Source organism: Delphinapterus leucas, chromosome 15 (assembly GCF_059928025.1).
Source record: "Delphinapterus leucas isolate spDelLeu-1000000601 "Yukka" chromosome 15, BTC_Dleu_Yukka2, whole genome shotgun sequence".
In the NCBI taxonomy this organism is placed as follows: Eukaryota; Metazoa; Chordata; class Mammalia; order Artiodactyla; family Monodontidae; genus Delphinapterus; species Delphinapterus leucas.
The window spans coordinates 37,957,718-37,974,019 of NC_143143.1; the positions used below are offsets into that span (position 1 = coordinate 37,957,718).

At 59.0% G+C, this 16,302-nt stretch overlaps 1 protein-coding gene and 1 long non-coding RNA gene across 11 annotated transcripts in view; one reads left to right on the top strand and one right to left on the bottom strand.

Moving 5' to 3' along the window:
- Positions 1-10,443, top strand: part of LOC149747441 (uncharacterized) — an 11,995-nt gene extending 1,552 nt beyond the window's left edge. The window contains exons 2-3 of the long non-coding RNA XR_016387854.1: positions 1,539-5,100; positions 5,827-10,443. This is a non-coding gene — a long non-coding RNA (uncharacterized LOC149747441). The remainder of the gene's footprint in view (positions 1-1,538; positions 5,101-5,826) is intronic.
- The window catches only part of RAB11FIP3 (RAB11 family interacting protein 3), a 79,324-nt gene continuing 65,867 nt past the window's right edge, over positions 2,846-16,302 (bottom strand). For 4 of the 10 annotated variants that reach the window (XM_022594339.3, XM_022594337.3, XM_022594338.3 and 1 more), the window contains 9 exons: positions 15,478-15,513; positions 11,715-11,808; positions 10,766-10,869; positions 7,787-7,927; positions 5,559-5,640; positions 4,874-5,011; positions 4,625-4,780; positions 4,376-4,516; positions 2,846-4,301 (listed from right to left, as the gene is read on the bottom strand). In XM_022594339.3, coding sequence (XP_022450047.1) covers positions 4,188-4,301; positions 4,376-4,516; positions 4,625-4,780; positions 4,874-5,011; positions 5,559-5,640; positions 7,787-7,927; positions 10,766-10,869; positions 11,715-11,808; positions 15,478-15,513 — 1,006 coding nt within the window. In that variant the 3' untranslated portion in view covers positions 2,846-4,187. Of the gene's footprint in view, positions 4,302-4,375; positions 4,517-4,624; positions 4,781-4,873; positions 5,012-5,558; positions 5,641-7,786; positions 7,928-10,765; positions 10,870-11,162; positions 11,235-11,714; positions 11,809-14,993; positions 15,030-15,477; positions 15,514-16,302 lie in introns of all 10 variants that reach the window. The other 6 variants (XM_089896461.1, XM_089896465.1, XM_089896466.1 and 3 more) reach the window with 3 other exon arrangements.

A 16,302-nucleotide genomic window follows, 5' to 3' on the forward strand; every position in this document is an offset into this window, starting at 1 on the left:
ATGTGCAGGGGCAGCAGGAGGACCAGAGCAGCGAGACCAGGGATGCATCTGTACGGTCAACCTGTGATCATCTTAGATGTTCTCAGTCACATAGGTGTAAATTTTAAGTAACTATAAAGCAGAAGATAAGTGACCTTCAGGAGATAGCCACCCAGAGGGGAGAGGGGGTGGGGGGCAGCATTAGTTCAAGTGTCCCTGTGCAGGTCTCACTCGCGCTTTTCGCAGCTTTGGGACACAGCAGTGAACAAATGCTCTCAAGGAGTGGAGATTCTATGGGGATGAGGGCACAGGGACCCTCCGTGGTGTGACAGGCACGTGGGACCTGAGGCCAGCAGGCGGCTGAGGACAGGACACACCTGTGCTCTGGCAGGTTTTACCTAACGACCCGTAATCACCTGCTTTGTGAGATGCCCTCACAGGGCCTCCATCTCCTGGTCTCTGAACCACCAGCAGGTGGAGTGACAGGCGCTGGTGCCACAGGGCTGGGGGTGAAGGCGGGCACCCCTTCCTTTAGTGTGGACAGGCTGGAGCAGGCTGAGCCAAGGACCCGGGCAGTACACGTGGGGCACGAGGAACCAGGGGCTGGGGTCAGCTGTGCAGCCACCTGCCAGCAGTCTGCTTCCAGGGGAGGGGCAGAGTCTTGCTCTGTGCTCTTTGGCCAAGACCTGGAAGGGTGAAGCCGGGGCTCTAGCAACGTGAGGGAGGAGCTGACTTGAGACAGGATCTGCTTTGGGGCTGGGGGTGGGGGCTCCGCACACGGGAGAGATGCACTTTTGACAGTGGCCTCATGTGTACTCCGCGGTCCCCTCCAGCACCCTCTGGGCACACTCCGCCTGGGCCACCTGCCTGGGCTCTCCGGGAAGCTCTTCCTGTGCAGCAGCGAGGCACTGCCATTTCCATTTACAATGGGTTTTTGTCATGTGTTCTCCCACCCCACCTTGTCCCAAGAGGGCTCTGTCTCTAGTAGGGCTGGGACTCCTGCAGGACCAGGGCAAGGATCTCAGCCTTGGCTGGTGGGACCAGCTGGACTGCAGACAGGCCCCCACGTTTGACAGTGGAAATGGAACGGGTTGGCAGGCCTCAGTGGGGTACGGGGAGGAGCTCCTTCCTGGTTTTGGCTTAACCTGATGGAAAGGCCTCTCCCCACACCCAGCTTCTCCTAGGCAGAGACGGGCCCTTCAAGCTCCCGACGGACAGACCCGGGACATCACCCGGTGTCAAAGCAGAGGCACTGGCCTCCTCCCAGGTCAGCAGAGATGTCCCCAGTGCAGCAAGGCTAGGGACAAGGCCCTCCCAGGCCCCCACTGACCTCCTGAACCTGCTGGAGCACCCCGGTACCCCCAGTGCTGAGCCGGCCCCCTTGTGCAACTCCACCAGGAGTCTGGGGGTGAAGCCCGCACCCCAGGCCCCACCACAATGCTGCCCTCCCTGGCTGCCCTGGCCACGTGGCCCACTGGTTGCACCTGGCAAGCACTGGGCCTTGGGGGTGGCCAGGTACAAGTCCCAGCCCCACTAATGAACTTTATTTTTTTTTGCAGTACACGGGCCTCTCACTGTTGTGGCCTCTCCTGTTGTGGAGCACAGGCTCCAGACGCGCAAGCTCAGCGGCCATGGCTCACGGGCCCAGCCGCTCCACGGCATGTGGGATCTTCCCGGACCGGGGCACGAACCCGTGTCCCCTGCATCGGCAGGCGGACTCTCAACCACTGCGCCACCAGGGAAGCCCCCCACTAATGAACTTGATGATGTATGTATTGACTCTGAGGAGCTACCCCCTCTGAGCCCCAGGAGCATGGTTGGGGGCCTGCATCCTCTCCAGGCCCTCCCCCGAATCCTGGCAGGGATGCCGGCTCCAGGCAGGAACTCCTGCAACACATCCACACCCTCCAATTGCCCCTTCGGTGCTACTCACACAGCACCCAGGACTCCTGGTGACCCTCAAAGTGTCTTAATGCCACACCCCCAGCTGAGGACAAGGCCTTGGGAGCCCTGCTTGATGCAGGCCAGGCCAACCTGTCATCACCCGGGGGCTGAGTGGGCAGCAGACCTGGGCTCAAACCCTTCTCTGCCCCACTGGGTGGTCGGGTGGGGACTCAGTTTCTCCATCTGTGTCTGGTACACAGGTAGCTCCGTGCTAGGAGGTGGGAGATGCCTAGGCCAGGGAATCAAGTTTGGGGGACTTTTAGCTAACAGCCCCCCTTCAAGTCAGATTTGGTCACTCACCCTTAGAAGCTCCTTGGTGGCATCCCCATGACTGCAGTGGCACCTGAGTTCTCCTTCCCTGGCTTCCCTGCCAAGCCTTTCCTGCCCAATCCCATGGTGCCTTTGCCTTTCCTGTGTCTTCCTTTGGGTACTGTGTCTGCCCCTACCCACTTCGGCCTGGCTGGCCCTCAGCACCATGTCAGCAGCCAGGCTGCACTTGGGGGCTGTGTCCTACCATGAACACATGGCCCTGGGGCCCCACCACGTCACCCCACCCCAGAAGCATCCCCAGTTGGACTCCCCTGTGGGCCCAGCCGGGAGGGGGAATCCTGCTGCCTCTGAGAGGGGTTGGCTGGACCAGAAGGCCTCCTGCTGTCCAAGCCCAGATGACGCCATGGGGAGCTCCTGGCCCGCCCCTCAGCCCCCTCACATGCAGCACCAACTTTCATCGGTGCTGGGGCCCCTGGCCTCGTGCTCCTACATCATCCAGGCCACTGTTGCTCGGCCTGGAAATCCTTCTCGAGGGGGTGAAAACAGGGTCAGCGTGCCAACCAGTGCCCGGCGTCTGCGTGAAGGTCTCAGAGCAGCTTGTGTTCACAGAAACAGACCCAGTCTGTGTGGCGGGGCACAGCTGGGCGGGGAGCAGAGTTCCAGTGTTTATTATCGTACATATATATATATTTCATGTGTATACACAGATAGTTTTCTCTCTTAGAAGTATTAAAAAATTGATCAACCTTCAATCTATAAAAAATACCTACTCTACACGATAGAAAAATCTCTCCTCCAAGTTTACATTGATTTACACCCAAAGCTTTCCCCAAAATATACAATACGAGGCAACGTCTTAAATCTTAGTGTAGAAGGTGGGCCACGTGGAGGGTGGAGGGACACAGAGCCACACACACGCTTGCTCACGCACGCACGCACACACACACCCTCACGTATGCGCTTGCACACAACGGTGGCCCGCCTGTGTGCAGGGTCTTGGCCCACCTGGGAGCACCCGGAGGCTCCTGGCTGGCGCTCAGGCTCGGAGGGCAGGCCCAGCAGCCCCTGTGGGTGATGCTGCTGCTCCTGTCAGTGCAAGTGCCGGGCAGGGGCTTCCTTGAAGGAGCCCCCAAGCCACCAGGAAGGCCTTGAACTGTGTACTTGTGAGAGCCTGCCCGCCCCAGCCTCCTGCAAAGTGCACCTTGTGGAGACAGGACGACTCCTAAAGACCTCAAACTCCCAGAGGAAACTGGTTCCAGACGTTCGGTTTCCTCGGGCCAGCGGAGATCCGCACAGGGAGGAGAGGACACACCCCTGGGAGCCACAGCCCTGCCTGAACCCCCAGGGTCAGAGGGGAACAGCAACACCCACGCGATACAGACAGCACATTCCATGCCATGACTCAAGTCACAGGAGTGTCAGCGCCCAGAGTTACTGCAGCGAGAGGCTGGCCGTGAGCACAGGCCCGTGGCCTAGAGGCCCCTGGGCCTGAAGCTGGACCAAGGGGCCCCTTCTGGTTGGATGTCAGCCTGAGCAGCTCCAGGAAAGCTGGAGGGGGGCGGCCCTGCAGCTCCTGGCCAGACCCTGACACACACTGGCCTCTCCTGCTTGTCCTCCCCCTGCCCCACCATGTCTGGTGCCAGGGTCCTGGGGCTTCTATGCCATCCAGGAGTGGCTGAGACTTGGATGGCACCAGGTTAGGGTGCCTGGCGGGCACAGGGAGCAGCACCCCTGGCGGGGACCCATTTCATTCCTTTTTTCCCTGACAAGGCAGGAAGCGTGGGAGAGGTCACAGAGGGGTTCACCCCAGCCTGAGAGACTGTCCCTCATTCTCTGCAGAAAGGAGGGCATAGCGAGAGGCCAGAGCCACCGCAGGCTCCGGTCCCAGCATCCCTCCTCCCCCGCCCTGCCCTGCCCAGCTGTGTGCTCCACGGTGGGTGAGGGACCTCGGTCTCAGCTGCGTGTGTGCTGTGCTGGAGCCCCGCTGAGTGGCACTACTTGACCTCCAGGATGGACGGGTTGGTCTCCATGATGGCCACGATGATCCTGTCTATGTAGTCCTGCAGGCGGAAGTTGATCTCCTCCTGCTTCTGGATGGCATCCATGAGCTGTGGGAGGAGCTAGGGGTCGGTGCCAGGTGCCCAGACTGCGGACACCCGCAGGGGACGGGGCAGGGTGTTACCTCGTCGCGGGAGACGGAGCTGATCTCTGCGGCGAGAGACTCAGAGAAGGCCGTGGAGAAGAGGTTCTTGGCGCCCTGGATGCTGAGGTTGATGATCTGCCCGTTGAGCTCATCATTCTGCTCCTTCAGGCTGCGGTTGTCCTGGGGGACACGAGGCGTCACTTCTGGGCCGAGGCAGGACCACCAACTCGGGCACCGGCCCCCACGCACCCCCATGTCGGCCCCCGGAAGCGTAAGCCCAGCCCGCACCTGCTTCAGCCTCCGGACCTCCTGCTCCAGCTCACTCTCCCGCGTGCGGCTGTTGTACTCCTGCAGGCCTGCGCTGCTGCTGCGGCCCCTCCTCTGCTCGGCCTCCAGCTTGAAGAGCTGCAGATGCTCCAGCTGCTTGCGCAGGTCCTCGATCAGCTGCAGCAGCGGGGGTTGGCTCAGCTTGGCTTCAGGACCTCTGGGGCGGTCTGAACGCCAATGGGGGGGGGGACCCCGGGGCTCTGTGCTCACCTCCTGGGTCGCCTCCTTGTCCCTCTGGAACTGGTGCCTCTCGTGGCTCAGCCTGTCCCCCAGCTTCCTCCTGTTCTCCTGTTCCTCACTGAGCCGTAGAGACAGCTCCTCAATCTCATCTAGCAGCTTCTGCTTCTCCTGCAAGAACGAAACAGTTGCCGGAGACACGCCCGTCTGCCGCCCATCCATGCAGCTCTCCTCAGCTGTCTGCGCCCGACACGTGGCAGGTGGGCCTGCGAGGCGCCCGGGACTGTTTCTGGGAGGAGGCCAGAGCCCAAGTGCTCTCAGGTGTCCTCAGGGTGCAGAGTTGCCCAGGGGTCCCTGGGTGGGGAGGGGACCACGGGGCACAAGGGGTCAAGCTGAAGTCAGCCCCTCAAGGACATTATCCTAGATTCAAACCAGGTGTTAATCTATGCGTGACTCTTCAGGCCCAAGGATGCCGGGAAGCCAGGCAGGGTCGCGCATCTTCCAGGAAAGGGACGGCCAGGCCCAGTGTGTCCTGGCTCCCTCACCCCCGGGGCCACCAGCCTGCTCTCAAGCAGCACAGCTTCCTGGCCTGCAGCCACACCCCCACAGGCCCATCGGCCAACAGTGCGGCTGCCCTGCTTTGGAGAACCTGTCTCAGGTCCCGATGGCCCAAAGTCACCTGGGGTGGAGGGCGGGGAGAGTCTGGCCGGCAGCTTACCTCCTCCAAGCGCTCGATGCTGGCCTTCAGGCAGGGCATGCAGGAGCTCAGCTCACTGTTCTCCTCGTCCAGCTGCTGCAGCCTGGGTCACAAGAACAAGGCTGGGACCCGCAGAGCTGTCCCCCGGCCACCACACGCACCCACACAAGGGCCCTGGGCCAAAGCTTCTCGTAAGCCAGGATGGTGTCTCCACACACCTCCGGTTTACAGAGAAGCTGCAGACACAGAGCGAGTTCCACGGACCCTGAGCCCCTTTCGGCTTCTCCAGGCATCTGCTCACCATCGTGGCGTTCATCACACCCATGCTGGAAATGCAAATGACCAACCCATGGACTCAACACAGCTTTCCCACCAGCGCTCCTTCCCGTCTGGTGTCCCCGCACCGCATTAGCCGTCATGGCTCCTCTGTCCCCTCTGGTCTGCAGCAATCTCTGGACTTCCCGGGCTCTTCATGACCTTGACAGTTCTGAGCAGGTCTGGTCATGTATTTGGTAAAATGTCCCTCAGACTGGGTTTGTCTGGTGTCTTCTCGTGACTGGACAGGTTGTGGGTTTGGGGAGAATCCCACAGAGAAGAGGTGCCCTTCGCATCATGGGTGACGTTGACCTGGATCGCCTGGTTGGGGTGTGTCTGCCAGGTGTCTCCTCTGTCAAGTTCTCCTTTTCCCGTTCCTTCTCTGTTGTCTGGAGGCCAGTCATGGGGTCCAGTCTACGCTCCAGGGACCCCCGAGCGGACATGTCTGTGTGTTATTTGGTCTCCTCTGCAGGAGTCCACATTGGGTTACACTCTGGATGGCGGTTCCTACTGTGCCCCAGCTATGCCCACTGGGAGCCATGACACACCGTCGTCTGTGTGTGCTTCTGTTCAAGCACCTCTCTGCTTCCTGGCACCCCAGGCTCTGCCGGTTTTCCTCTGTCCCAGCCACAGACCCAGCCCTTCTCCGAGAATCCCCAGTTCCTTCCATGGCCCCGCTGTCCTCACCCCCGCAAGAACCCCAGGGAGCTGAGGGAGGCCACCAGGGTCCAGGCACATGGAGCTGCTAACTGAGGTGCAAAGAGCAGGCAGCAGTGACCCCGAGTCCCATCTTGCTCTGTGAGGGCCTCATGAGGCCCTGTCCACCTCGGGCCCCTGCAGCTGCTGTCCCACTCGGCCAGCAGGATGTCCCACTCAGCCAGCAGGATGCCCCCTGCCGTGCAGGCTCTGGTGCTGGCAGACACGGGAGGCAGGGCGGCCCGCCCCTAGGCACCCACAGCCCAGTGGACAGGGCCGCACGGAGAGGCTGTGGCCTGCAGGTCCACTGGACGGCACTGTGCCGAGGCCCAGGAAGAAGGCTTTCCTGGGAGGTGACACCGCGGGCCAGCCCCCAGGGAGGCCTCCCGTCCAGGAAGACCCCAGCACAGCTCTGTGTGCAGTCCCTCCTGCCACCTCCCACTGTTGAAAATGTGTCAAAATGTATTTTCCAGCTTTAAGAGCTGGAGGTAAACACATGCTAAAGAGCCTAGAGTTGTCGTTCATGAGGGTAAAATGGCTGCACGATGAAGGCTGAGAGTGGTGCCCATTCAGTTAAAAAGACTGTGAAATACCCGCCTCCCCATCACTACCCACCCAGGAGCGAGCTCTGCAGAGGGAGGATGAGCAGGAACCTCCAGGTGACTGTTAACTTGTGGACATCTAGGTTCTCTGCTGGTTTTCTTTGACAAACAACGTTTGAGATCCACGTGTCACCGTGAGTGGACGCCCCCAGCCTGAGTTCCTGGTCCACTCCTGTGCCTTTGTGGGGTGTCTGCACAGAGTATGCTCCCCTTTTCCTGACTTATCTAAGGCTTATGCCTTCAGGGGAGCATAGGGGTAATTTTCTCAAGTTGCCTTAAAAAAAGATTTTGACTTTGATTTTGAATGGTGCAGCATCCACTGGAGAAAGATTAGAGAAAGTGACATCCAGGTAGTGTCAGTCTTTGCCTTCAAATACTTTGTGGCCTTCAGTACAGTTTTTTAGTTTTCTTCACAAAGGTTTTTCCACTGTTCGTAAAATCAAATTTGTTCCTAGGTATTGTGCCCTCCTGGGGTGGCCAGCTGTTGTGGTGAGAGCCCAGCTGCATTTCTCATCAGCCCTCTCCCCCACCTGACCTGCGGGTCCCCCGTCCCCCTCTCCCCCACCTGACCTGCGGGTCCCCCGTCCCCCTCTCCCCAACCTGGCCCGCGGGTCCCCCGTCGCCCCTCTCCCCCACCTGGCCTGCAGGTTCTCGATCTCGATGCTCTTCTCTCGCTCCATCTTGCACAGGAGCTCCTTCTGCTTGCGTGTCTCCTCCAGGACCATCTCGCAGGCTCTCAGCTCCTGCTCCTTGAGCTGCTCCTCCAGGGCATTGGCTCTGCAAGGCAAAGGGGGAGGGGAGAAACCGTCCTGAGATGCTGAGCCCAGAGCTGGAGAGAGCGGCCCTGCCCAGAGAGGGGACAGGAAGGCACTGAGACGTCCCCCAATGGCCCACAGCTCTAGTCAAGGGCAGTTCTGAAGCAGGACATGTATCCCCCCAAACACCCTTCACCTCACAGAGGGTGACTGGCCTTCAGACCACGGCACAGTCCTGACGGCAAGGACAGTCCCCATCATTCCCAGGGGGAATTACCCCCATCCTGGCCTGCACCCACAGTTGCCTCCTGCTCGCTGGGTGTGGGCAGGAGACCCTCCCGGGCACAAGCCCACCAGGTGCCTGGCCCCAGGGCACCTTGCACTGATACTCCAGGCTGGAGACATGGTGTACAGACCAACCCCACCCAGGTCAGCCGTGGCAGACTCGAAGGCAGGTATAGCAAGAACATGGGGACAGAAGGAAGGTACACATGGGCACCCTGACCCTGGCCTCTTCCCAGACCACCACTCCCAAGTGCAGGAGACAGGAACGGACCAAACCACAGAGAAGGGCTCTGGGCTCTGCCTGTGGACGGCCGGAGCCCATGCCTCCAAGCTGCCCGTCCACACAGGGTTTCTCATCTGCTTTTTGGTGCTTCGCACCCAAGAGTGAACAGACAGCCAAAGACCACCAGACATCACAGGAAAGCTCTTAATACAAAGTGGCCAAAGCAAACAGAAAAAACGACCTGAAGGAGACACACATCATGTGGGAAACACCACAGAAGCCCTGTAACTATCACCCTCAGAGGCCTGAGACACCACGTCCACGAAACAGGAGCAGCTGTCGCAGAAGGAATGGTAACAGAAATAACTCTTAGCCATTAAAACTACGACACGACAAAATTTTAAATTCAATAGAATAAATGAAGGAGAAAACCAAAGATTATTACACAGAAAAAAAGAATAATGAGAAAGTTAGAGAATAAGGAAGTAAAGAAAATGAGAAGGAAGGTCCATAAGGTCTGATATCTGATTAACAGAAGTTCAGACAGACAAGAAAATGGAAGAAACTCTGAGAGACATGTTTTCCAGATTTAAAGGCTGGAAACCACGTGCCCTCAGCACAGGAAACAACAAGAGACCCTCACAGCGTCGGGAGAGAATAGGACCCCACAGAGCAGTGAGCCCAGCGGTGCCAGGGCCTTGGTCACAGACGGGACAGACGGCAGCGGAGCCGGCTTCCAGGGACCCAGCTCCCAGCGGGATCCCAGACTCAGCCACACTATCGATGGTGGGGGTGGAGGGGGGATACGACAGAACCCCGTTTTCAGACACGTGAGGCCTTAGGAAGCCTGGCTCCTATGCTGCGAGTAGGGCATCTGCTCAGAAAGCGAGTAAGCAAAGAAATGCGGAATCTGGAGAATAAGAAACCAGATGTGGAGAAAGCAGGTGGAACTCCTAGGATGGAAGGAAAGGAGAGCAGTGCGGCGGGTCAGTGCGGCTGGGAAACGCCAAGCAGCAGCGGCAGGAGTGTGTGCTTGAGGGGAACTTAGGCAAACACTGGCAGAAACGGCCCCAGGAAGTGGATATGACAGGCCCTGGGGCTGGGTGGCCGGGCAGGGCACAGAGTGTGGACTTTCCACCACAAACGTGGATAACTGATAAGTGCCCATTGGATGAGATGAACCTCCAGTCAGCTGGAGAAAGGAGTCTGGTGGCCCATCCAGATCTCCCTGGACAAGGACAGGGAGGGAGTAAGGAACGTCCTGCAGACGCAGCACTGGAGCCCCAGCCCTCGCATGAGCAGGGCCGACCCCACCCCTGGCTCTGCAGCAGCAAAGCAGGGCAGGAAAGCAGGTGGCCCCCGAGCCAGGGTCTCGACCACACAGGAGAATGTGCTTCTGCTGCTCTGTTATAGCAGTGGGCGAGGCGCCCAGGACAGCATGGCACATCCCGGTTCCCAGCCTCCAAGAGCAGGAGGACAGGTCATGAAGGCCCATCTCGCCCAGGAGAAGCCACAACAGGAGGCCAGCGTCCCCCAGAGCCTCGGGGCCCGTGTCCAGCGCTGGTACAAGTGCTCGGAGGGTGAGGAGCCTGGGGCTGCAGAGGGTTCGGCAGGGCCAGGCTTCGCCCAGAACACATGCCGTGCTCCCAGCCTCTGGACCTCTTGAAAGGGGTCTGTGACCCCAAGCCTCTGGCTGCACACAGGCCAAGTCCCTTGTCCTCTGCAGGAGAAGTGCTGCAAACTGGGGTGAGGTACACAGCGTGACCGGCTTCCCAACACCGAAAACCACACCACGTGCTGTGAAAAGTCTGCAAAACAGGAGATGGGGAAGCACCTGCTCCCTCCTTACACCGACTTCCACACGGCTGTTATTTCTAACTCAGAGCTCGCGGCTCCCACGTGGGGCTCGGTTGCACTGCTACGCCCCATGAGGACCCCATGCTTCAAGGGTGGGTCAAGTACCCGAGCACAGGGAGCTCTGGAGGCACTGGCCCCACCCCAGAGCCCCCACTTGCTGCCTTGGTTTCCTTGTCCAGGAGATGCGGAGATGAAGCAAGCCTGCGTGGGGTGGGGGGCGCACCTTTGGTCAGGACAGGTCTTGGAAGCGGGGCACACGCCAGACACCCCCAGATGGGAATCCCAGCCAGGCACTCTGCAGGCCGGGTGTCGGCCCCGGCTTCTCCTGAGAGGTCCCTTCCTCGCCCTTTCCTCTGGTGAGAGCCCTCAGCAGGAGCCTTGCTCACCCCACACCATCCAGCAGCTGAATGGAGGGTGGTGCTCAGAGAACCTGAGGGGAGGAGAACGACCAGGGGGCGGATCACATCCCACAGGCACTAAGAGGCCTGAACTCACCTGTGCACCAGCTGGAGGTTCTCCTGCCTCAGCCGGCTGTGCTGCTCCCCGTTGGCAGCCGTGTCCTTTTCCAGCTCCGACACTCGCTTCTCCAGGAAGACAACCTGGGGAGCAAGATGGTGGCTTGAGAATCAAGGGGGTGGGAGAGTGTGTGCCCCACGCAGACTGTCCTGGAGGCCATGCCCACCAGGCTGGAGACGCTCCGTGAACGAGGCAGCGCAGCCCTATGGGCACCAGTGAGGACGGGGGAGCACGTGGTGCCCTCGAACCTCAAAGGCAAAGGAGCTGAGGGGCCGCAGGCAGGGCCACTGCTCTGCCAGACACAGCCCACAGAGGCGGCTCACGCTGGGGACTCGAGTGACAGAAAGGCCCGGGGTTTGGAGCCAGACACGCTCACCAGGCGGTGGGAGGCATGACGACCAGACCGGAGAGCTGGGGAGGGCTCTGCAGAGCTGAGATGCTGGAGGTGCTGTAGAGGTCCAGGAGGTGGGGGGCAGGGTGAGGTGGGCGAGGGGGACAGAAGGAGGTGGGAGAGAAGGTGGGGGTGGTGTCTGTGGCCACCCTGCCCCTGCACTTCCTGGAGCTGGTCCTGGAGCCCCAGGGCCTTGGCCACAGGGAGGCTGCCCTGCCCCCAGCAACCTCTCAGGAGTGGCCGATTCCACCGTCCTGGCTCTAGGATCACTGCAGGCTGCGGGCCCTCCCGCCTCCCCGGCCGGCACCTCTCCATGGACAACGTGACACCTCTCCTGTTCACCCCGCGGCTGCCAACCCGAGGAAACCCGCCAGAGATCATCAGGGCTGGTGGACGGCGCAGCACTGCCGGCGCCATCACCACCTCCCACTGTGCCCTCTGCGCACCTCACTCAACACACCCACCGGGGGCCTGCGCCTGAGGCCGCTGAGTTGTCCACACGTGGCCCTCCGGCCCTGCCATCCATCCAGGGCCTACCTTGTCAGCAATGTCCTCTTCCATGCCCTCCACAGGGTCTGGGGGAGGGTCCTGCAGGGCCTCCATGGTCAGGGCCCCTGACTGATGCAGGTGCCTGGGGAGAATAAACGACAGCCCTGTCCAGAGAAGGTCCTTCAGCAGAGCAAGGAGAGCAAAGAAGGGGGACAACTTCGCGGCCAGGCCTGTACACATGAACACCCCCAGGCTGGTCTGGAAAGCAGAACCCAGCAGCAGGCGGCCAGGTCTCCACCGAAGGGGACTCCGGGCAGGACACCACTACCGAGGGCTGGGTGAACAGGCCATAGTCTGTGGAGCCCAACGGGCCTGGCCTCCTTCCCTACCAGCTACTGGGCCAAGATACTTTGAACTTGGGCAGTAAAACAGGACGTCACTCCTCTCAGTGATATGAAATAATCTCATCTTCCCCGAGCCGTGAAACATTAATTCAAGGTCATGACCTGTGGGCACACCGTAACTTCCACGTCCTCTCCATCTCTGACTTCCAGGCACACCTCCTGGGGCAGCCATGGCAAGACACACTCGGGGCCTCTGGGGGCCGACCGTGAAAAGGGCACAGGCCCTTGGCTCTGACACATGCGGAAGACGCCTCAGCACTGTGTGACCCTGAGGAAGCTAGGCACCCTCCCTATGCTACAGAATGGGGATCTGCAGGCTGTCACATAACTAAGGACACAGCACAGAGCCAGTTCAATAAAACACTGTTAAAAAGTACACTCTCAGGACTTCCCTGGTGGTCCAGTGGTTAGGACTCTGTGCTTCCATTGCAGCAGGCCCGGGTTCGTTCCCAGGTTGGGGAAATAAGATCCCGCATGCCGTGCCACATGGCCAAAAAAAAAAAAAGTACAGTCTCTTTACCAAACATAAGAAGTTCTATTTCCTTTTCAGCACTGACTGAGCTTGCGCATTCCTTACATTTCTTTTCCAGAAACATTCTCAGGGGAACAAAAAGGAAGGGCATCTTTAACCCTGTAGACCACAATCCCCAACTGTGCCCTGGGGGGTACGTATCAGCGCATTTCTGTGGATTTCACTCAATTCCCCAGGGCGCTGAATCCCAAGGGCCAGGGGAGGACAGGCCATCAAGTTGCCATCTAATCACTCCTCTTAACATCCATGACCTTGACCTAAACATGAGCTCCTGACGCCACTCCTGGGGCAGGAAGCTGCCCACCCCAGACCCAGAGACCACCCTGAGGAGGGTCCAAAGCCTGGGGGCTGACACCCGATCCTGATCTCAGACCAGGGGTTCAGGCATTTTCCAAGGACTGAATCTGGGGTTGGGGTGTGTGGCCACAGCATGTAGCCACCTTAGGGTAAGGCCAAGGTTCCTCCCATGGTGGGTGGGGAGCTTGTTTATTTAAGCCCATCCTGGCTCAGGAGACCTACCAGGGGAAGGGAGGGGATGCCTGATCCACCCCAAAGGGAGTCAGGTCAAGCCTGGCCGGTGGATGGGACTGCACCCTAAATGTCACCCAACCCCAGACCTGCTGTCGCCCTGTGAGGTCCCCAGGCACACCGATCCCAGAGCCATCTGCACCCAGGCGAGCACACAGCCAGGTCAGAGGCCTGGGCTGAAACGATGCCACAAGAGTGAAATGACAGCAAGCATTTTGAGTTTCCTTGGAAGGCTGGTGGCAGTTCTAAGGGCAGAAGAGCAGCAGATTCAAAGTGCACGTGTGTGTGTGTGTGTGTGTGTGTGTGTGCACCGGCTGCAGACGATGCCTGTTTGTAAACAACAAACACCTGCAGGCTGGCCTTTTTTATACCAGAGGGTATCTGCAAAGGAAGATGAATTCTCAGAGCAGCAGCCACAGAGGCCAAAAGCCGAGGAGCCGGGCCCTGGTGGCTCCAGGTCCGTCCACGTGCCTGGTGTGGGAGCTGGGAGGGCAAGTCAGCTGCTTTAGTCTCACCACCTGCAGGCTGTTTGGGTAAAAGGTGGAGCGAGAAGGGAATGCTGAAACTATGATCAAAGCATGGTCTGGAATTACTAGGACGCTCCCAAGACCCAGGTGATGGAGAGAGCAAGTGAGGAGGGTGGGCCTTTGGATTCACCTCTGCTTCCCCTGGACCCTCAGCCCTTAACATGACAGGAAAAGAAAAACAAGTGTTTTACATCCTCAGGGACAGAAGCAGGAGGGTAGACAGGGCCAGAGATGAGATGTCCAGGGCGCCGGACGCTGGAGGAGAGCCCAGGCGGCTGGCACCTGAGGGGCAGCAGGGAGGAGCTCAGATGGGGGAGGGGCGGCCCCCACCAGGCACCCAACTCAGGACTGCAGGCCTCCAAACGGGCTGCACCACAGCCTATGAACTACCTGAAGGTCGGCAGCCAGGCAGGACCCCACTCAGAGGGAGACCTCTAGCAAGAGAGGCAGAGCTCAGAGAAGGGTGGGGGAGCCAGAGCAGAGAGGCCGCCTTCAGGGGCTCCGGGGGCAGGGGCTTTGGGGGCAGGAGCTCCGGGGGTAGGAGCTCCAGGACCAGGAGGTGGGGTGGAGGGCTCTGCGGATCGGATTGCGCTCCAGAGAGGCCCGCAGAGCTCAGGGCAGGCACTTCCAGACTGGAACCACGCCTCTCACTCCACCCAGCGTAATTAACGGTGGAAAGGACACACAAGATTCGTCCTGAAATGTCTGAGCTTCAGGGACAGGGAGAACATCTTTTAAAAGCTTCCAGAAGGGAAAAGCAGTCACAAAGAAAACCCAGCAAGCACTAGACTATCCTGCAGCAGCACCAGGACTAGAGGATAATGAGCAACGCCTACAAAATGGCTAAACGGAAACCACTTCTGATCTAGAATTCCACCCCAAGCCAAACCACAGGAGTAAAATGTCCAACAAGGGCTCGAAAATTTATTTCCTGGGCACGTCTTTTCTCAAGAAGCTACCAGAAGACGTGCTGGATAGAAAATGGAGATTAAAAAAAGGAAGAAGGGGCTCAGGGGGCGAGATGATCCAACACCTGAAACAGACACCAGGACCCGGCATCAGGGAGACATGCGGGGCTGCAGCCGTGCAGCCCACACAGTATGGGTGGAGAGGGTTAGGGCTCTGGGGGAACCATTCAGGCAGCAGCAGGGCCAGGCAGTGGAGGCAGAAGACGATGCAAATAAAAACATAAAGGCAATCACTGCCTCCAGGAGAAGCAACAACTCATCTTAGAAAGGAAATCCAGTAACACATCACATGGCTTCCTGTGAAGAATGCCGGCATCTTACAAGCCTAGAGCAGGCCTGGCAGGAGGGGTGAACGCATGTGCTGTTACCTCTCACTGCAGGAAGCCAGTGGGCAGCTCCCAAAACTGAAAAATGAAGAAGTGGTCACCAACGCTTGTTCTTTAGAAGCTCCTCCACCTCCTCCTCACCTTGGGGAGCCAGCAGGGGTGGAAAGGACACAGCCCTTGAAGGAGGTGGACCCAGACCTGGGCTGTGGCATCAGGGCCCCCGCTGACCCTCCCCACCAGGTTAGCCTACAGCCCTCACATGGGAAAGACTCAACTGAACAGGAGGAAGGACAAAAGTTTCCACCACGGACCCCCAGCCACAAACACAGGTCCAAATCTACTGCTTTGGAAATTCTTTTTACAACCCGTCCCCTCAAACTATTTTCAATCCCAAACCATGAGAAGTAACTTTCAGAAGTTTTTAAAAAAATACCTTGAAAATAGTATTTTCTAAACAAGTTTTTAAAGCACTGTGACCAGTGACACATTTCAGAAGAGCACCTCAGTGGGCACCCAGGGTTCCTACCTTGCCACCTTCTTGCTGGAGAGCCGCTTCGATGGACTGCAGAAATCAAAACAAACAGGAAAACGGTGTCAGAGAACAGACAGGGAGGATGGAGAGGAAGCAGGAAACTCAGGCGAAAGAGATATGGGGCGGGGGCGCGTCCGCAGGCATGCAGCACCCGCTCCCGAGGCCAGCTCCATGCACGGAAAGGCTCGCTCAGCAAAACATTCAGGGACACGGGGACAATCTCAGGGGCCTGTCACCTGGTCCCAGCCCTCAAGGAAGTTTCAGATGGTGTCACAACCGGGCCTCGGTTCAGGGGCTGGCCCCAGTGCCTGGACCCACAGGTGGCCATGCTGGGTTCGAGCCATCGGCCAATGGCACGTCCCAAGTGATTTTGGAGCCACACTGCCCTCCAAAGGCTCGGCCGTCAGAGGCTCCACACAAGGCGTGACACGGGCCCGTGTGTACAGGAAAGCTCTGTTGTCGGTTTTAACTCTGGCACTGACATTTCAACCTCTACCAGCCCAGCTGCGCAGAGACTCGCAAAGCTTTCCTGCCGCCGTTTCAGGACAGGAAAGTCAGCCCCATGTCGCCTGCCTGACGTGATCACCTGCAGTGGCAAAAGGGCCAAGCTTACCGTACCCCTTGTTTGCTTCCCAATTTAACTGCTAAACTATTAGCTTCAACCTATGAGAACAAGAGTAGCGTCACGGCCAGACAGACACACACCCATCAGTTACTGTGACCCCCTCAGGCTGGGGAGACACACTGTTCCCATTACCAGCAACTGTACCCATTACCAACGCACTGCCTCTCCGCTCTGGGCTCGTCCTGCCTACCAGC